At 47.7% G+C, this 22,128-nt stretch overlaps 1 protein-coding gene across 1 annotated transcript in view; it reads right to left on the bottom strand.

Moving 5' to 3' along the window:
• The window catches only part of Slit3 (slit guidance ligand 3), a 603,162-nt gene that overhangs the window by 113,068 nt on the left and 467,966 nt on the right, over positions 1–22,128 (bottom strand). The window contains exons 10-12 of the mRNA XM_028858254.2: positions 13,517–13,588; positions 7,473–7,544; positions 3,254–3,325 (exon numbers count right to left, since the gene is read on the bottom strand). Of these exons, the coding sequence (XP_028714087.1) occupies positions 3,254–3,325; positions 7,473–7,544; positions 13,517–13,588 (216 nt within the window). The remainder of the gene's footprint in view (positions 1–3,253; positions 3,326–7,472; positions 7,545–13,516; positions 13,589–22,128) is intronic.

Here is a 22,128-nt window from a genome sequence, read left to right as displayed (position 1 = left end):
ACAATGAATGCTGCTAGCGGCAAACAGTGAGTGCATCTTTACACAGTGAACGACTGCCGGAACTGGACCTTCTCGGAATTAATTACATGGAGGTACACTAGCTCCTCAAAAACATCTGACGGCCATGACAACAGACTTCTGAGTTTCTTAGAAACGGGGACCGAGGCTCAGTTTAAGAATGAGCTTTTCAACTTCCAACTGTGCAGTGAGGACTTATTATAGACACCATCAGCCAAGGGGAGACAGGCAGATTTGTCAGAGGAGGCATGGTGGGATTGCAGCACCAGCCGGTACAGCTACACTCATGTGTTATGATTCCTCTCTCTCTCTCTCTCTCTCTCTCTCTCTCTCTCTCTCTCTCTCTCTCTCTCTCTCTCTCTCTCTCCTCTCTCTCTCTGTGTGTGTGTGTGTGTGTGTGTGTGTGTGTGTGTGTGTGTGTAGCCCTGAGGCTCATTTGACCCGAGATCTTGGACAGTAAGCTAAGGATGTAACCCTTGGGAGGTTACAGGGGACAACACCTCTCAAATTCAGGGTCAACTCCAGGGACAGCTAAAGCTTGCCTGTAGAAACCCCTTTGGTGAAGTCTCCGAGAGAGCCTAGGATACTGAACTCTTCTTAGTGTTGATCATCTGTCCACAGGAGCATGGTAAGCAAACAGCCAAAGTGGCCTGGCTGGGTACATCCTGAACCGGGCATATCTGGAAGGATGGCAGCTAAGTCCAGAGCAACCAGGAAGGAAAGGGGGCAGACTAACCAAGCACAGACATCCACTTGGTCCCTGTTAGTGCCACAGGAAGTGCCAGAAAGAAAACATCCAGGACCCCTAGGCACGGAAGGGACATTTCCACTTTCAGATTGACCAATCATTCAAGGGGTGGGGGTGGGGGACGGGACGACACAACGACAAAACTCCCATGGACCGCCTCTGAGTCAAAGAAGATGAAATTATCCAGTCAACCAGGGTATTCTAATCAGAGCCTTCTTATCAGACTATCTCCAGCCAAACGAGCAGAAATCCAATCTACAGCCCGCTGAACCCTAAATTCGATCTAATGGGGACCTGCTTTCCAACTGCTCAACAGCAGGCCAGAACCAGAGATGATGGACTCCAGCCCCGCCTGCGGGTTTTTTTCTGGAAAGCCAGCCAGCCTGAGTTGTGTCAACTCCTGGTCTCCACAGAGGGAGAAGCGTTGCCTTTACCCCCTAGCTAGTCAATTCCATCTGCTCAAAGTGGTTCTGTTCAGCTGGCCTGCCTTTCAAGTCCAGGGAGGGGGGCTTGTCACCTCCCGACTGCTGTCAGCTTGTAGCAGGGACACATTTCCTTTGTTTAAAAATACGCCGTTCTAGAATTTTTGATACACACCATTCACAATGCCGGGCACTTTGATGTCCAGCCCATCTCTCCTTAGTGTAAACGGGCATGACCTCCTCCTTTCAATGTCTATCATAAGAGGTCACTCACAACAGCCTGGCTGGCCATAGTGCCCCCAAACCCACCTCCAGGCAGATGCTATTCTTCTTCTGGGGATTAATGGCTACAGTTAACCAGCTTCGTGGTAGCAGTTATAACTTAGTTTCCCTGCTAGGAGCAAAGAACACCATCTGTAAAATGCCCAGATCCTTGCAGAGCCCTGGCAGGTCATTCTATAAAACAGACTTACAGACTCAGGAAGGGCTAGGACCTTTGAACACGGGTCTGCTCACCTACAGCCATGCAGAATGAGATGGAAGTGGAAGAAGAGTCAGGAAGATGGAGGTTTTTTCTCTCTCTGCTTTTCGGCTTTATCAAACTAGTCTGACAGCTGCTGTGCTGGACCTACAGCCCAGGAACTTGATGGCCATTCATTCCAATGTTGTTCTATATCCTGGGGCAATCTGTCCAGGGACCTGGGAGTTTAGGGTGTAAAGAGATAGGAGGGCCAGGGGAGTCTTACTTCTTTCTAGACATGTCCCACCTCCCGCTTTGTGTCTGTGGTCCTGTGCCTTCTCCCCTTCCAGAGATCGGGCTGGCCCACAAACTTAGATTGTGGCATCTCCTAACAGTACAAGGGAGGCAGGGAGTCTGGAACCTCTTCTTCACTGGGAAATGGACGTGACAGATCTTTCTCCCTTCCCCCCTCATGGACCAAATGTCCGGCCTGGCTTCACACTCATGACTCTTCTGCTTCATAATGCCTGGAATTAAAGGTATTCAACACCTTGCCTGACTTGGAAGTGATTGGTTTAAAAAAAAAATTACATGCACATCTGTACTCAGATGAAGGCCAGTGAAATCCTGTCATGTGCTATTCAGGGAGCTGGAAGCCTTTAGGAATATATGACCATGGAGAGTACTCACTTTCTACACTTATTTTGCTGTGTGACGCAGGGCAAGTCATTTACCTCTCTGAGAGTTGGCATGCTCATAGGCTACTCAAGGTCAATTCTTAATACCGACAGGAATTATGAGAGTCACATACTCATTTGTGCATGTGTGCACACACACTCGTGTGCTCTCTCTCTCTCTCTCTCTCTCTCTCTCACACACACACACACACACACACACACACACACACACACACACTCCCCAAACCATAACACATGAGCACAGATATACCAGCTACCTCATCACAAACCAGGGATGATTCTGGCTCATCATAAAAATCTTCTAAATAAGCTGAATTCCTTTCTCTATTTCTCCACATCAGAGTTCAATTATCTTCTTCAAACATTTAAGCCCAAATGACCGGAATGAAATAAATAAGCCCAGAGCTTAAAACTCGAGGCAACATATCTTCCTTTAAATGAAATAAACACTTCCCCTCAGCCTGCCTTCCCAGACAGTCACACTGCTGACTGATGACGCTTCTTCTCTAATGGCTTCTCCCCGCCCACACCCCTCGCAAGGTCACATGCCTACAGACAGCTCTTTCAGCTTCCAGACCAGAGTTTGCCTTGGGAAGGTTTTAGTTCCCTAAATTCTTAGCACTTTCTTACTTCCAAGTCATGAACCTATTCACGGCACGCACGCGCGAGGGCCAGGGTTCTGGACTGCATCATTTAGGCTGATGTACACTGGCCTTGGTGTTCTCTGCCAACACTCTGCCTCTCTGGCCACAAAAACGAGGCCTTGGAGAGGAGAGATGGAATGCACAGAGGCTTTGGTGTCAGTATGATAGGCATAAAGTCAAAAGAACTCTCCGGAGCATGGCTTAACATTTCCAGTCTGCAAAAACAGTCACGAGAATGTAAAACACCGCCGGTTCCTACTCACAGCAGCTGTAGGGACACCAGCCCGTCAAACAGTCCCTTGGGAATCTCTGTAATCTTGTTACCATAGAGCACCCTGGAAGGAAGCAAATGACAGCAATCAGCAGGGCTAAAAGGAGGTGATCACCTCTGCCAGTCCCGGGGCAAGATCTCAGGTCACCCGCCTCCCTGATCTGCCACATCCAGCCCATCTTCTTATCACGGAGACAGGGGCAGGCAGTTCCACCCTGTGCCGGGGGTGCCATCCTGGAGGTGAGGTACGACAGGCTACATCTTGCTGCACTCCAGCCCAGCCCAGCACATCACCCCCACAAGGAAGGAGCAGCCCTTTGTGGTACCTCTGAGCTGCTGGCGTGACTCACCTCCCCCCCCCCCCCAGTAAATAAGCAGTGTGGGAGGCCAGCCTGTGTCTTCAATGGGTATTGATCAGGCTGAGCCAGCCTATAGAATGTTTCCTTTTAATATCCCACTGCATCCTAGGAATTCCTGAGCTGAGTTCTTTAATCACCCATCTAGACAGCAGGGCTACGCGTGTGCGGGGGCATCTCCAGATGGTGCAGGCATTGCTGAGTTGAGGCCTGACTCAGTGGGGAGGCTGAGGAGTTTCGCTGTCTCAGATGACGGCAGCTTCCACTCTCTATCCACCTGCCCCATTCTCTTAGATCTAAGAAGAAAGGAACTCAGATTTTCTATTTTTCATTTCATCTCTCAGGCCTACAATGTTCCCCCTGCTATTTCTAGGCCTCATGTTTGGTGACTCAAGAAGCCCGGGGAAGGAATATGGGTTTACCTTTCAAGCCCAGCACCTAGCAGGTCTGTAAACCTGGAACTGAGGCTCTCCAGGCCTCTCTCTGCTTCATCTCATGACAGACTTTGCTGTCCTTGGGGTCCAGCCTCCCCTCTGATCAGGAAACAGAGCTAAAGAGGGCTTGGGTTGCTTCTGTTGAAACCCCTTCTCAGGTCTAAGCTCATGGGCTATGCAAATTATTTCATTCCCACTCAGATCTCGAATCTAGGCTGACGGTCATTCGAGGCGGCAAAATATTAGAAGGAATTAACAGTGAATGGGTGTGAAAGAGGCCCCTCTCCCCCACCGATGCCCATTTCCAGGGGCCACTGGGAGCGAAGAGTGAGCTCTCCATCAGCCTGCGGGTGTGTTTCATTAATGCTTCAACAAATTAATGACTAACTAGAAGTCAGCATGATGGCGCAGGCTCACATTTGTAATTCATATTAATGTCCCACTGCTCACTGCGCCAAATGTAGTGATGCCGCTGCCTGTGCGTCCCAATGGATGTCAGAGCTTCTAGAGTGGCAGAAGCTGCTGGCGGTGGGAGCAGGGAAGCTGGGGTAGGGGTCCTCAGGCAGTCCATCACTCCTCGGTACGGAGCATCCTCAAACCTAGTGCGTCAATCACCTGCCTCTGTATCAGTCTCAAGGTGCCGGCCAGCAGATCTGTGTGGCTGCTCACCTGAGGCCTTGCCTTGATTACCCTCACTAGCCTTTCACATCTGAGTCCAAACACCTCTCCTTCTGCAGAAGTCTCCTAAATGTTTTAGCTAAGATTTTCTATCATTGATTATCTTATTTTGCTTCTCCCTAGCAATCACCTTCATATTAGCTTACATTACTCACACATTTATTTAGGCTTAGTTTATTCTTATTATTTTATAGGTATGGGTGGTTTGCCTGTGTGTCTGTCTGTCCACCATGTGTGCACCTGGTGCCTGCAGAGGCCGGAAGAGGATGTCAGATCCCCTGCGACTGGAGTTACAGTCAGTTGTGAGCTGCCACGTAGGTGTTGGGAAATGAACCCAGGTCCTCTAGAAGAGCAGCCAGTGCTCTTAACTGCTGAGCCAGCTCTCCAGCCCTGTCAGGCTTAGTTTTTATGTTCTTCCTTTAACTCTCCTGAATGTGATGATGTTACAGGGCATGTCCATGGCTGGGTCTCTAGAGTGGAGAAAGAGGAAGGTCTAGTATAATAAATGCCAGTTGAATGAATGTCTGAATGAATGAACAAGTCTGGGGTAAAGGCTCTCCATCCCTTTACCCTACACGATCAGCTTCATGAGCCCTGGCAGCTCTTCTATTCAGTTCCTGGTCATATTCTTAATGCCTATAAAACTCTGCCCACTTACAGAGCAGGTACCTGCTAAATGGAGGAATGGATAAACGAAAGTGGAGAGGTACTTCACGGAAAGCTTGGCACGCCTCTGAGTCCACTACTGGTGTGCCATTTTCCTGTTTGGCAACCAGACTTCGAATTTCTTCTGCAAGACAGGATTCATCCTACTATCTTGAGACCATTCCCAAGTGTCAGTGAAGGGAGCCAGACAAGGGGAATGGGAAGGTTAAGATGGGATCCTGATAGCAGGGGCCTCTCTGTCTCCTCTCCTCTGTGACACTCATCACAATAAGCAGACACTAATCTCACACACGGCCCTGTCTTTGATATCCCAGCCAGATGTTCTATTCGATAAATGAAACTAATTTACTCGGCAGGCAGCAGACACCAGCGGAATCAGGGACTTCCTGTCCTCGGCCCCTGCCCAGTGGGACGGGAGGATATGTTTGTCTTGTTACCTGCATGCTCGTAAACTAGGCAAACAGGTTGTGAAGAGGCAATACACGGATCGCATGCCTGTGAACACCCTCTTTATTGTCTGGGGATGTCGAAGGGAACAAGGCACTAGGTGATACAAATATAAAAACTGGTGAAACCATTACTATTTCTGATGGCACAGCTCTCACATTATGTGGAGAGGGCTCCACAGCATGGGTATCAGGAGTGAAATTCTAGACCAAACATGCTGGGCTCAAATCCTCTCTCTCAGACTCATTAGTGTGTTTTTACAGAAGTTTTTTTTTTTTTTTTCCCCACTAATTTAACATGCTCTCTCTCTTCCCCCTTCCTCCCTACTCCCTCTCTGTGATGTATGCCAGTGAGTGTGTGTATAGGCACAGGGTGTGTGTGTGTGTGTGTGTGTGTGTGTGTGTGTGTGTGTGTGTGCATGTGTGGTGGCTCACCTGTGTGTATGTGTGCAGGCCAGAAGTTGATATCAGATATATATGGCTCTCCATTTTAGTTTTTGAGACAGGTTCTCTCAGTGAACCTGGAGTGATGACCGGTGAGCTCCTGAGAGCCCGCCCGCCGTCTTTCCCCTCCCCCCAGGGCTGGCTTACAGCTGTACACCACTGTGCCCCTGCTTCTATGTGGATGCTAGGTTTCCGGCCTCAGATCCTTAGGCTTGAGCAGCAGGGAGTGTACTCACTGTTACCTCCCCAGCCCAGAGTCTTTTCTTCAGTCACTATGTGCTAGGTACAGTTTGAGATGCCAGGGTTCCCGATGGGTACAAAAACCATTAAGGAGCTTAGATCCATGGCAGTAGACGCCACAGATTATGTTTTTATGAGGATTAAACCCACAAGACTCCTGGAAGAGTACCTGGCATCAATCAGTGCCTGATAAATGCTGTCAATTATTGTTATTACTGTGATATGTCAATCATCCACTGTGTTAGGCAAGGCAGGACCAAGGCAAGGCAGGACCACTGTCTCCATTTTGCCTGAGGAAACATGCAGAGAAGGCTCAAGGGACTGCCTCTGCCCTGAGGGAGCTGCTGAGGGAAGGAGGGAAAAACCCCACACTCTCTTAGCCTGGGAGTCCAGTGGCCCTTGGTGGGTGAGGCTTTGAATCTCACCACTGGGCTAAAAAAAAAGGGCTTTAAAAATCCATGAAAGGAAGGGTCATGGGATGAGGTAGATCCTTTCTGAACACTAACTACGAGGCTGGAATAGCCTGGAAATCAGAAAAAAAAAGAAATGCTGCCCTCCTGGACTTGGCCCCAGACCGTGGGAGGAGGGGCGGTGAGCCATGGCCTCCTCTCAGACATGCATTACCATTCTCTCCACCCGATCTCCCTGTCTCCTGAGACAGCACTGGGCAACGTGGGGTGGGAGGGGGGGGTGAGGTGGGGTGGGAGGGGGAGTGAGGTGAGAGTCAAGATGCATTCGAATTAGAAGCCGATAACTGGGAAAGCAGCTGGGCACTTAATCAATAAAAATAATGCATGTGAGTTGTAGAAATATTCCCCAAGATCAATTTCCCCTGAAGAAATATTTGTTTCTTTTACCAGATTGCCACAAGTGTGTAAGGGAACATAAAGCCTTGATAAACACCTCCTGAAAAATACGGACGCGCCTCCCACCCCGGCCCCACTTACAGCGATGTGAGTGATTTCAGGCCCTGGAAGGCGTCTGGAGCTATGTCCGATATTTGATTCTTGCTGATGTCTCTGAAAACATTAATGGGAAAGTCTGAGAACACGGCTCACAGGTATGATAAGGCTCTTCCTGAAGTATGCACCCAGCAGTTCAGCCATTCAAAACTGGTACAGAGTAATTGATCAATCAAGCAGTTTATTCACAGCACAAGAGGCAATACCTAAAGAACACATCTCCTACTGCCTCAGGGTAAAGTATTCCTCTGCATGTCTTCTCGGGGTCTAAGGGATGTCCACTTAAGTCTTGCCTGGCACAAAAGGCTATGAATATGTAGGTCATTGCTGTTTAGGTGTAAAGCCACATCTGGAAGCTGTGCTTCTTGGGCATGCCGATGCCTCGTGATCCCAGCACTTTGGAGGCTGAGGCAGGAGGATTGGGAGTTAGAGACCAGCCTGGGCTACACAGTGACACCCAGTCTCAATAAAACAAAACAAAACCAAAACCAAAACCCAACCAACCAACCAACTAAAACAAACAAAACAAATGAACAAAAATACCCCCCGCTCAAAAAAAGAACCCCAAACCAAAGCCAACTTCAAGCCAGGGCCTTGGTCTCAGGTACCATTATTAAGTATTTAACAGTAGAGACAAAGCAGCATGGGTTCCACCCACCCAAAGGCCAGGCCAGGCTCCCTGATGCATTGCTTTCTTGTCTTGTACCCTGGTAGTGATTATGGAAAGTCCTGTGGCATTTCACCTCCCCAGTCATTTCTCATCTCTGACCTGAAGGAGGACAGATGAAGCATCCTCTTAGCTGTGTGATATAAGCAAATCACAAGACTCTCAAAGAATGCCTTTGAGACATGGATGTGTCACTGGCTGGGAATGCTCCTCGTTTGGGAACAAGCCTAGGGAGGTGATATATCCCGAGTTTAAGAGGGCTGCTATGTGTTAGAAGGGTCTTCCAAACACAGTGCACATGGTGGCTAGCCTGGCCTCGAAGGTGTGGGTGCCACAGCTAGTCAGATTTCAAAGTTGCTGGTGCAATAGCTTGTCTAGTCTCCCAGATGCAGGGAGTCCTCTGCGGTGTGCTTTCAGCATCCCAGTGAGAACTGGGCCACAGGCTCTTGCTAATGGCCCTTGTGGAGGGGATTTCTTTTACTTCAGAGTCATTAGCTCAGGGCTGGCCTTTGGGCTTCTGTCACTGGCAGGAGAGATGCACCGATTTCCTCCGACAAGAAACTTCTCCCATTCAACAAAATAAATCAACGGGTCCTTGCTTTTGTGCAGGAGAGGGAGGGCTGAGGTCTTCCCAGGCCAACAGGAGGAGACACATCTGAGAAGATTCGTAAGTGATGGCCGCCAGTGGGGTCAGCCACCCAGCCGCACCAGCCTCTTAAACTCACACGAAAGGAATACCTCTGTCCTGTCTACCTCCTTCATCTAACAGCCTAGAAAAAGGCCATGCAACAACTTTTGCCTAGACCTCTGCTCTCCTCTGTCCTCCTTCCAAAGCCTGTAAGTTGAAAGCTATTTCCCAGGTTAAGGCCCCTCCTGCACAGCTGTCTGGTTTATCCCTTTAGCTGGCGAGATCGCCTCAAACAAATCCAGATTGTGTTCGCAAACTCGTCAGCTTACACTGGGCTTTTCTTCGGCACTCCATTTTTGTATAAGGGTCTTAACAAGCAAATACCCTGGATTATCCTAATCTTGCTCACCCTCAGGGTGGCTGCCTAGAAAGCATTTTAGAACAGCACACACAGGGTCTGCTCACATTAGCGTGGAGGCCCATTTTGGGTTTCCCCCCTCGTTGTGGGATGTCCATTCATGGGGCTCAGACCTCTACCATACAGGAAGTCCCCCAGGCATTGGGAAAGATCCCCACCTCAGCTGTGTGGGGACAGATTGGGGTTTTAGTTCACAATGAGAACTTTGGGGCTCAACTCTCCATGGGCTATAACATGAGGTGAGATAATCTTCTAGTTTGGAAGTGATGGATGATGGGAATTGGAAAAGTGATAGTTTGATGAGAATAGACACTGGTAGTCACTTAGGCCTCCCCCCCCTAATTTTTTTATTGTATACATTTATAAATTTGTAATGTGATGTTTGGGAATATGTACTCACTGTGAAATGGCTAAATCAAGCTGTTTAGCACATTCAAACCCTAGGAAGTTCTCTGTTATTACTTGTAAGGACATTTAAAACCCTACCTTCAGAAATTTTCAAGTAAACAACACACTGCTATTAACCACAGCCAACGTGGTAAAGGATACATCTTTTGAACATCCTCCTCTAGGCCAACTGAGATTCTGGATCCTTGGACACCTCTCCAGTCCCGCCACTCCACCTCCACCCTGGCTCCTTTGAGTGTCATCCTGCCTGCTGCTTCTCTGAGTTGGAAATTTAGATTCGTGTATATGATGGCTCATCTCCACTGTCAACATGACTGGATTTGGTAATCACCTAGGAGACAAACCTCTGGCTGTGTCTGAGAGGCTGTTTCAAGAGAGGGTTAACTGAGATGGAAAAATGGACTCTGAATGGGAGTGGCACCCTTCAATGGGCTGGGGTCCCTGACTAAATAAAAAGGGGAGAGGGGAAAAGGCAGCTGAGGACCAGCATTCGTCTCTCCCTGCCTCATGACTACTAACTCAAACAGCCATTGTAAGCCCTCACTTTTATGGCTTTCCTGCCATGCTGGGCTATATGCCTTTTAATGAAAAAAAAAAACCAGATATATGGGTGTTTTGCCTGCATGTATGTCTGTGTACCATATATGTGCAGAGGTAAAAAGAGGGTGTCAGATTCCCTGGAACTGTAGTTACAGATGGCTTCTGGTCATGTGGGTGCTGGGAATCTAACCAGGTCCTCTGGAAGAAAAGCCAGTGTTCTTAACTGCTGAGCCATTTCTCCAGGCCCTGTATCCTTTAAAACTGGGAGCCAGAATGAACCCCTCTGTCTTCAAGCTGTTTAGTCACAGAAGGGAAAAATGTAACCAACGTGATGTGCAAGTGGGACTATATAGATCTCTAAGTGAGACTATATGGATCTCTAAGTGAGACTATATAAATCTCTAAGTGAGACTATATGGATCTCTACGTGGGACTATATGGATCCCTAAGTGAGACTATACAGATCTCTAAGTGGGACTATATGGATCTCTAAGTGAAACTATATGGATCTCTAAGTGAGACTATGTGGATCTCTAAGTGGGACTATATGTATCTCTAAGTGGGACTATATGTATCCCTAAGTGGGACTATATGTATCCCTAAGTGGGACTATATGTATCCCTAAGTGGGACTATATGTATCCCTAAGTGGGACTATATGGATCTCTAAGTGGGACTATATGAATCTCTAAGTGGGACTATATGGATCTCTACGTGGGACTATATGAATCTCTAAGTGGGACTATATGGCACATTTAAAGACTGCAGGAAGAAACAACCACCCTGAGAGGTTAAGGGCATGAAGCTGTTAAGGTCTTGACACAGGCATTTGGGTAATAAGTGGACATCTCTACCTCCAGACCTTCAGCTCAAGGCTGTTCCTGATGTTACTAAGCTGGACACAGTACAGACAGTCTTGGCCAGGGTTCAAACCCCAGAGTCATTGGATTTGTTAAGCCAGGTGTTCAGGGCACCAGAAAACATAAATCTGTGTATTTACTAAATCTGTAAGAAGTGTGCATGCAGGAGATCCCTCAGTCATACTACCCTTGTTTCAGAGTCTAGTCATGCTGAGATCTACTCAGTCCCCTGCAGCTATAAACGGAATGACTAAGAGAGACCAGCTTTTCCAGGCTGGAACAGCAACTTCAGTACATAGAAGGGATAAGCAGGGAATAAAAAAACAATAAGAGACTAGGAAATGTTACAACCTGTGGAAGATTTGTTCTACCCTTGTGCATGCAAATGAAAAGAATTTGTTTTGGTTTTGAGACATAGTCTGACTATGTTGCTCAGGTTGGCCTCAAACTCACCACTCACAATGCCTAAACTCCTGAGTTGGGATTATACCTGTACCACCACATCTGGCTTCAAAGAACTCTTATAATGCCATTCTGGCAGAAGAGCACAGGCTTGCCCTCAGTGGTAGGGTTGTCCACAAATCAACTTTATAAAACCAGGAAAATGGTCTCCAGTATCCCATCTCTTACTGATATGGGTTTTCACCTGGCAGAATTTATTTTAATATTGGGGTGACCATTAGAAATAGGTAAGAGTGGAGCCAATGATTCATGGATAATTCTATTTTTTAGAGAGAGACCAGGATGTGTTCAGTCACAGCCGAGAGAGGAATTTCCTCCGGTTAAGTATTATGTATAAACTATTCATGGTCACCTAGGAGAAAATCATGATTAGGGTCTGAAATCCATTTGCATCTGAGACTTATCCGAGCCCACACCATTAAACAATAGTCTATATTTTTGAAATTCTATTAGTCAAAAAAGTTTAAGTGGATTCTCTTTCCGCCTTCCACCCCTTTGTGGGGCATCATAATAAATACCAGTAGCATCAGAAGTAATCAAAAATTAAATTCACTCTCCAGGTCGTGACTGATAAGGTCTTATGAATTTTGAATGTGCCCATTGTGGCAACTCCAATAGGATGGAGAAAGGACAGTAAAACACAGCCAAGCTCTAAATTACCTGGACTTCACAAAAAATTAGAACAGTAACTTCAATCATGCAGGAGCTATAGGTTGGAGGCAGTCACTGAACTCGTCATTTCTCACCAAAATTACTATCTGGGTGCATAATCAAGCTGGGCTTTAAAAATGAATTTGGGGGATGCATGGAGAGTGAGCTGGAGAAGCAGGGACACCAAGAGATGAATGACCCAAGATTTTAAATATTAAGGACTATATTTATACAGCTCTTCCAGAAAGGATGCTGCCAAAGAGAGGGAAGGAGCCTGTGCCTTGAGCTGGCTCGTTATGTGGGTTTCCCACTTTTGGAATTGAACTAGGAGAAAAATCTTGTTTGCTTTGGCTTTCCAGGAAGATGGGAAGTTGGCTTCCTGAGATTGGAGGGTAAGCCTACTAATGCCACGGTTTTGTGGGCATGTTTATTTTTAACATGAAAGGACTCAGTAGACCTGGTTGATACAGGCTCCTCCCACTCAAGGGAAATCAGTGAACAGACCTGATATGCAAGGGAAAGCAGGATGGAGTCCACGCATATTTTTCATTCTCCAGTGGAATGAAAACAGCACACCGAATACCAGGTTAGGCTAACTGTTTCCCAACATGGAAAGGGAAAGGGGTCTCCCTTTAGAATCTTTAAAAAAATTTTTTATTTATTTGTATTTTATGCCTGCATGTATGTGTGGTGTGAGGGTGTTGGGTCCCCTGGAACAGGGAGTTACAGACAGTTGTGAACTGCCATGTGGGTGCTGGGAATGGAACCTGGGTCATCTGGAAGAGCAGCCAGTGCTGTTAACCACTGGCTATGAACTACCATGCATTATTTCCATGCCTTCCATTTGCCCTTCCTGTTGCCTAGGACAGCTTACCAATTTCTGATACTTAATTCCTTATTTTTTGCGCTCTCCCAACTGTAGTGGAGCCTCCATGAATCTAACTTTCATTTTTGTTGATGCTCCATCCAGACTGGCATGTAGCAGACATTCACTAAGTATTAATTGTATGCGTGTATGCATGTTTGTAGGAATGTGAATGATGGTAGCACAAGATGTGAAACCACTATCACATTGCTGTTGATATCACCAAAGCCAAGGGCATTAAAGTTGGCCAATATGGCTCTGGGGGTGGGGCAGCTCACTTGCTTCTCTCACAAGGATAATTTCACTTTTCTCTGGTCAGAGAGGCTCTTTGCTCTACATGCTGAAGCTCACAAACCTTACCACGTGTATGTAACGCTTCGTCACAATCTCAGGAGACCAGCCTAGACCTGTCTGAGAAGAGTGGATGTGATCTGTCTATCGGGTGGGATGCCTACTACACACCGGGAAGCCCTCTACCCATCCACCCGCCCATGGAAACATTCTGATAATGTCTTCCCAAGGGAAACTCACATTCGCTTCAGTTTCTTGTACTGGGTGAAGGCTCCGGCAGGAATGGATTTGATGGAGTTCTGTTCTAGGCGTCTGGAGAACAGAGCAGAGAACAGTCAATTAACCAACCACTTCTCACCAAGGGACCACTGAGGGGTTACTGTATTCTCTGGCCTTGAGGACAGGACGGCGTCTCTTAGCAAAAAGCACAAGGGCACAAGTCCCATGTCCTGGTTGTAGGAGACAGGACACACACTGCCATAGCCACAGTGTGCAGCTGTTGGCCTACAGAGCCTCATCCAAGGGTCCGAGAGCTGTCGGGGGAAGCTGGAAAGAGGAATCAGGGCTTCGGGGCTTGACTATCAGCAGCTGCCTTTGGAGGCAGCTGTGCTCTTCAGAGAATGCTGTGGGAAGCAACCGAGCAATGTGTTGAAAAAGCCAATGTCACAAAGAGAAGGAAGAAAGAGACAGACCTTGAGACGGCCGTGTTTCCCTGCCATGGAAGCATGTTGCTATTTAGTTGACATCTCAACCGCAGAGCTAATGGGCAGAGCTGTCAGCGGCTGGCTTCATTGTGGCACTCTTAATATTGGGGTGAAAGAGCCTTAAAGCCTTCAGGCTTTCAGCATGACACTCCTCAGACTGGCTCCCCGAGAGTCTGCAAGCCCCAGGGCCCAGGCTGGACTCCTAAGATGCTGCTGGAATGTGTGCCGTATACGTCCTATGAATTTTCTCAAATGCTTTTACTCTTAGGACCCAGGGAAAAAAAGAAGAGATGCTGCAGGCCCCGAGCCCAGAACTTGCTGGGAGGAGAAGGGGCCACGGGGAGTAAGTGAGCCTTTCCAGTCTTATTATTTCATCTCTCAAATGCCTTCCCACCGCTAAGAACCGGCGTGGTGAGAAACAGGCCTGAGCGGCAGGTGGGACGCTCTATTACAGATGATAAATGACACCCGAGCCCGGGCTGAGGACTCAGTACCTCATCCCTATCCATCTCCCTTCTCCCCAAGGTGCAGATCTTTTCATCAGCTTCTCATTTGGCATGGCTGCTCCCCAAACCCTCAGCTGAGAAGATGAAGACACACACACACACACACACACACACACACACACACACACACACACACACACACAGAGAGAGAGAGAGAGAGAGAGAGAGAGAGAGAGAGAGAGAGAGAGAGAGAATATGAATATGTTTGGAAGGGGGTGTGTGGGGTGCCGGAGGGAGAGAGGGGAGGGACCAGTTCCCTCAACGGCTATGTCTAGTGGATGCACACTTCTGGCAAGGAGGATCCATTCATCTTGAAGAGTAATCCTCACTGCAGAGTGAGGGAGACAGTCGTATTAATTTGGGCCTCCACGATCTCATCTTCATTGGGGGAACAGAGTATTTGTTACTGGAATCACTAATGGAGCAGTTTGCCAGCAATTTTCCCATTTCAAACAACATCTCAGCTGCTAATGTGGAATGTTTTGTCAGGCCTACCCATAACACAGACAAATCACTCTCTAGGCAAAAGGAAGGGGGAACGAGCAGGAGCCCAAAGAGGAAGGGCGGGTGAGAGGAGAGGGAGCATCAGGACAGATCATTCTTGGCTGCCGGATGAACACGGTTTACAAATGAGACTGCCACGGTCTGTTAGCAATGTCTTTGTGCCCTGCTGGAGGGGGTGGGGAGGCCACTTTCCTGGGACTGCAGTCAGAGGCAGGTTGGACAGGGGCCTGGTTGGCTGACTGGCTGCTGGTGAGTCACCAAAGCTTGCTAGAGGGACTCAGAGACCATGGACTACTGGATACAGCCACCTACAGAGGCTGTCCTGACAGACTTTCCAAGGACATTCTCATTTTCCAACTGAGTAGAGAGTTCAGCAGGGATTTCTCAGCCAAGGCAACAGCTCCGTGGATCTCTGGGGCAATGTAAGCTCTCCAGGCATTGTGTGAGTCACCTGTCACTCAGGAAAGGGATTCCATGGTTTGCTGCCTTTGGAGAGAACCATTGTCTACAAGGATAGTGACCTTTTTCCTTTTTGACAGGGGAATTCATGGCTCCTTGCTGTAGCTAGAAGCTTCTGTGTGTGTGTGTGTGTGTGTGTGTGTGTGTGTGTGTGTGTGTGTGTGTGTGTGTGAAGTAACGTTGGGTATAAGTTCTGTTATCTATCTGTACATTTCTAACCAACCAGCCTCCACTTTGGCAAGTACTAAGGGAGGAGGTGCTTCAATGAGCAGGATGTGGCACGAGACCTCAAGGACTTTTAAGAGAGGCCGTTGACAGAGTTGAATCCAAGATGGCCCATCACCGAACTGAATTTCACTGCTACCATATAATCAAGGAGAACCATCATTCATGGAGTTGTGTTTTTATGTCTATTATTTCAGCTGCACTGGTCTACTTGTAGACAAGGCAAAGGGAACCTCGAGGGATCAGATAGCTTGTCAAAAAGAACAAAGCTAGTTAGTGGTGGAATTGATGAGTCCTATTTCTATCCTTTGGTCACATTTCTTGTCCCTATTTATGAAAATGGGTAACCAGAGGCTTTCTCAAAGTCACCAGAAAGTCTGAGGCCTTAAGACCCCACTGACATCACAGATATAGATTTTCAGTAGGTAAGGAACCTCTCAGAGCTGAGGAACAAGGGACAGAGATGTAAATACTCTCCAGCTCTCTGGATCCATGGGCTCCACAGATTCAACCAACCGTGTTTAAAAAAAATAAAAACATTCCTAAGAAGGCATCTATTTCAACACGGATAGAGTTTCTGGCCGTGATTTCCTAAACAAAGCAGTCTACTTACACAGTACTGACACTGTTAGGTACTACGGGTCGTTAAGAGAACTTACAAGGGACAGAAGGACGTTCATAGGTTATACCCATTTTATATAATGGATTTGAGCATCTGAGGATTAGGAATTTTATGGGGTTCCTGGAAGCACCCCACCCATGCATACATAATATGCATATGGAGTACAAAGGGAGTGAGGTTTGGACAAAAGACAAAGAACCCCAAGCTTAGTCTATTAACCCTGGTGGAGAGCTTGGCTTGCATCCTGCAAGCCTCAGATTTTCTCACTCTAGAAACGGGCTTTAGCTGTATTTCTCAGCTTCCCATTGGACCCTTAATGGAGTGCCAAAGGGATGACATGCTCAGGAGGCAGTGAGACCTCTTTGGTGGTGGTGGTGTAGCTGTGAACCGCCCATGTCCCTTAAGTAAAAAAGGCAAGAGGAAAGATAATAATAACATTAAGAACTAACAAGTGTATAGAGGTCAGTCGCTGCGCTTCGAGTTTTATATGGCATGTCAAACTTAATATTTACACACCTGTGAGGTGTATCTCTAAGTTATTACCACCTCCCTTCTCTCCCTCCCTTCTTTTGCGACACAATTTCCCTACATCTAGCCCAGGCAGAAATAGAATGTATGCTCTTCCTGACATAGTCTTTCAAGTACTAGGATTACAGACATGCACCATCATGCCGCAATCCCCTAACCCTACTTTAAACATGAGAGTGCTGAGCCTCAGAGAGGCAAAGACACTAGGCCAACGTTAGGAGAAGCTAGAGCGGGGCTTCCAATTCAAGTTCATCTGATTCCCAAAGCCCTGACTCTTGACCACCGGGTTTTATAGAACCATCATTCTCCTGGTTCCCGCTGGCTCATCTGAGGGAAAATGGCCCTCCTGTCAGGGGAATGGGAGGGTGCAACGTGTACATGTGGATGCACCCGGGCACACAGTCTCACAGAGCAAGGACCTTGAGGAGGTCGAACATGTCACCTGTCCTGCAGCTTGGAACAAGGAGGCAACGATCTAGTCTCCCAGTGAATATGCGTCATTGTAAAGAACAAGAAGCCCAGGCATTAGGAAAACCTGTCACATTTCAAGCTAAGTCTGAAGCCAGCAGCTGTTTCAGGACTCTCATAACTGGCACATGTGTCTTGCTTTGTCTGGCAAACATTCTTCAGGCTGCAAACAGATTTAATAGAGCTAGCATAAAAACAAACATACAAATCAAACACCCAAACATCTTCCTGCACCAGCAAAAACAATGGGAACATCTGATGGGGGATTTCAGCCATTTGCTCGCACTGTATTGATTTGCCCTAGTTCCTCAGGTGCTTCCTTAATGATGTGTCATTTGCAAACATGCGACTGAACACAATATATTTCTGGCAAGGTGTGAGTCACCATGATGGCAGAAAGAACGCAGGGCTATGTCCAGTATGGGGGCACGCCTATAAGTCACCCTATAAAGGAGATTCTGGGGCTGTGTTAGATGCTGGCAGCGATGACAGTATGATGAACATCTGGCATGTATCAAGGGCTTTTGAATGTCAGACAGGGCGCCCTTCATACACTGGCTCACCTATTCCTTTCTACAGCGCCACGAAGCATGCAGTACTGTCGTACTGTGTTAGAGGAGTGGTCCACGGGGTCATTTTGCCTAAGATCAGTAGCTAATGAATGGAAGCCAGACTGCTGTGACCCTAGTACCTGGCTCCTTAACTCTAGGCTCTACTATCTCAGGGTTGGGAAATAAAGACACTTTATTCTTTTAGTCCTTGACAGTTTGTCAGTGCTCTTAGTTTTCCCTGACTCAATAACTCTCTCTCTCTCTCTCTCTCTCTCTCTCTCTCTCTCTCTCTCTCACACACACACACACACACACACACACACACACACACACACACACACACACGTTATGTGTGCACGTGCATTTGGAGGTTGGTGTTGGGTCTCTTCCTCCACTGACCCCACCTTTATTTTTGGATACAGTCTCTCACTGGACCTGAAGCTCGATTCAGCTAGGCTGACTGGTTAATGAGCTCCAGGGATCTGCCTATTTGGCTGCTCTCCAAGGCTGGGGCTATAGGCACACACTGCCATGCCCCATGCCCTACTTTCTATGTGGCTTGTGAGGATTTGAACTCGGATCCTCATGCTTGAGCAGCAGGCACTTTATGGATGGAGTCATGTTCTGAGCGCTTTGACTTGGGAACGCTTGTTAGGATATCCAGACCCTGAGCTAGGACGGAAATCCCATGTTTATTTGTTTCCCAAGCCATCCTGAGACATCCGCTTGGAGACCATACAAGAACTCAGAGTTCAGAAGTTTAGTTCTTGATACCTGACTATGTCTAGAATAGGGCTGGAGATGATCCCTTTCAAGGTGTACCCCGAGCCCAGCCTGGGCAGTCCCTTTCTTTACTTTTGCTCTTAGCAGCAGGGTGTAGTCTCCTCCATTTAATTCCTATGTTGGGTCTACAGCGAAGATGAGGAATGTGGGCAAATGTGACATATGCCCTCTCTAATGGACTGTCTGCAGAACACCTGGCATTGCCTAGGGACACAGAGGTGGGTGCAGGCACAGTGCCAGGCTTGCTGTCCTTATGAGGTGTGTGTGTGTGTGTGTGTGTGTGTGTGTGTGTGTGTGTGTGCAGATGGCCATGGAGGACAGTCTTTCATCTCAAGAAAAATATGAACGGTGTAGGAATTTGAGATGAAATCATACTATCACGTCACATTTGTGAACAGGGTTTTGCTTTTCACATTCCATTTTTAGTGACTCCCAAACACTGCTAACCTTCCAGGTTACACCACTTAATCCTCATAGGAAGTCTTTAGGGAGTTACGATAACCTGCACTTACCCTTTTGGGGTTCCTGAATCAGACACAAGATGTTAAGCGATTGTTCCTGAAGTCAGAGACAAAAGCAGGATCCAAGGGCAAGACTGTTGACCCCAAGGCTCAGAACCATCCTGTGCCCCGTCACTTTCTTCATATTGCCAGCATCTGCTCCCATCCCTGTGCCCTATCTCCACCCTCACCCAGGCCAGTGCCTCAGAAATCTGGTGCATTTAAACATTTAAGTATCCAAGATGTCTGATCGCTAGTGTTCTGGCTGTTCATTTGGTTGGTTGGTCATTTTTTTTTTTTAATTACACAACTTTTGTAAGCCCCAAGTCTAGGTAAGCCAGTGTCTCCTGATGTCGGCTGACTATGAGGTTGATATTGCGTTCCTTCCAGATGTCCACTTACAGCTTCACACTGAAGCCCATCTACAGCCCTTCGCCATCAAATCAGTCTTCCTTCCACAGCAAAGGACACAAGACACTAGAAGACACCACACGGGGATTCAGAGCAAGCGTGGAAGAGACGGAGCCAAGAATCAGAAGGAACTCTTCATACAGATGGTCCCTCTAGAGCGTTTGAAGGCCCAGGAGGAAGTCTGCAGACCAAGAACACAAGTGTGTGGGTCTCTGGTTCTTCCTTGAATCTTTCCTGGCTGGAGGCTGGAGCCAGTTCAGAGAAACACCAGGGAGCTACGTGAACAGTGCCCTTGATGGAAGCCAAGTTTCGAGGAAAATCTACAGCAAACCCTCACTGTGGGTTTTCTGGAAGAAAGCTATTTTTAGAGAAACTGGCTCCGGCATGCGAGGAGACCAGCACACACTTCTCTGAAAAAATAAAATAAAATCTAAGAGAGTCTGCCAGGTTGCTTTGCATGAGATAGGAACTCCTTCCAAATGTCGGGAGTGTGGACCATTTCCCAAGGTTAAGAAGATTTAAAAGAATCTGCAATGGCTATGGACTGAGAAAAGGAAGTGGGGAGTCTGGCACCACGCCAAGCATTCCTAAGTGGGGAGATATGAATCTGGATTATAGGTGGCCATGGGCAAGAGGTAGGATTCTTGACATTAAAGAGAAGGCCAAGTTCTGACGTAGTCTGGGCTGATAAATCAAACACCCCTTTTCCGCTGAGGTGCATCCTGCCATTTCAACTCTGCTCCTCTCTCCTCCTCCCATCGCTCACCTCCTGGTGTCCTATCACCGCTACAAGGGCATACTCTAGCTGCCTCAGAGACGCTGGGCTAACACACAGGTCCCCCAGCCCGGGGAACTGCTGGTGTTCTCTACCACACACTCTCTCTTACACATCACCATTTAAACTACTCCCCTGAACCACAGGGACTTAATTCGTCTGCTTTAATCTCTCAGCTCCGTTTCATCACAGAGGAGAACGAGGCAAGCGCAGCGAGAGCAGTCCTGTGTGATCCATCTGGTAGACGGTGGGTGCCCAATAAGCAGGGGCAACCTTATTACCATGTCTGCATATATTTGCATGAAGATGAGCTACTCTCAAGTTCAAGTCACACCGTATGTGGCTAGCCTCTGTCTACAATCAATCCTCCTGCCCATAACTCTTAAAAGAAGCGACTGTCTTCATGGAGGGCCCTGTTCAGTAGGTGCCTCCTAGGATATGCTTTTGGACTCTTGTCGCCACCAAGAATGAAAGTGGTGGTAATACCGCAGTGGCTACGGTTGGGGAACAATGATTATCGTTAACAGTGTATCTGCTGTGCCGGACACAATGCCAAGCATCTTGCAGCACGTGCCATTTACGAAGCACGGGGGAAGCACCATCAGCCGCCGCAGTTCCCAGATGAGAGAAGGAAGACTCAGCAAAGTTATTTGCCAGTGGCTATGAGGCAAGGCCAGAGGTAGCGTGGGGGTCTGCTGGAGCACACCACCTTCACCTCCACATAGCTGTGGTGGGGTCTGCTGAAGCACACCACCTTCACCTCCACATAGCTGTGGTGGGGGCTGCTGGAGCACACCACCTTCACCTCCACATAGCTGTGGTGGGGTCTGCTGGAGCACACCACCTTCACCTCCACATAGCTGTGGTGGGTCTGCTGGAGCACACCACCTTCACCTCCACATAGCTGTGGTGGGGTCTGCTGGAGCACACCACCTTCACCTCCACATAGCTGTGGTGGGGCTGCTGGAGCACACCACCTTCACCTCCACATAGTTGTGGTGGGGTCTGCTGGAGCATACTGTCATAACCACCATGTGGTTGCTGTTCATCTTTGGAAACATCCTACCTAGGCTGTCCTGGACTTTCTGATCTTATAAACTAGGTCATTGCTTATTTTTTATAAATTATCCAGAAAAGGCAATCTATATGTATGCGTATTATATAATGCATACACATACTCTGTCTGCAGTGATAACAGTAAAAAGAAGGAAGTCTGGAAGTTTTAAGGATGTTACTTTAAAATGACTTTTTTGCTCAATTAAAAAAAAAACTATCACATTGTTCTTTGCTTTATCCCTTTAACTCATAGTGGTTAAAATCTCAGGAATCATCTCATATTAACATCCTAGTTTGTCAACGTTGGTTTTGATAGTCAATGTCTGTTCGAGAGTCCAGTCACCTGGGTGCAATCTGGCCAGTATAGCGTACACTTTTAATGTAGGCACCTGCAGTTTTGAACTTCTGGAAATCTAAGCTGACCTGTGAGATCCGCATTTGGGGACATATGGGAAGCTGGAAAGGAGAGGAGACAGATTGGGATGTGGCAGCATCCCTGGATACACCCTGATGGTTTAACTTGGCCCCTTCCTTCCGTCTGTGAGTTAGTGTCTTGGCCAAGAGGAAGGTCTCTGGGCGCCAAAGAACAAGATATAAAACTTGGTAGGTAGAAGGGGAGAAGAACGGAAGAAGTCTTGGGGCGAGCCATGGGAATCTGCAAGGATGTGAGGGCTGGCAGGTGTTCTCACCAGGACACCCACCTTGAGAGGGCCAAAGTCCCACCTGACATGGACAGAGGCCTCTGAGAAAGAAAGGCACA

This window comes from Peromyscus leucopus, chromosome 8b, assembly GCF_004664715.2.
Source record: "Peromyscus leucopus breed LL Stock chromosome 8b, UCI_PerLeu_2.1, whole genome shotgun sequence".
NCBI lineage: Eukaryota > Metazoa > Chordata > Mammalia > Rodentia > Cricetidae > Peromyscus > Peromyscus leucopus.
This window is presented reverse-complemented; position numbering and strand designations above follow the sequence as displayed.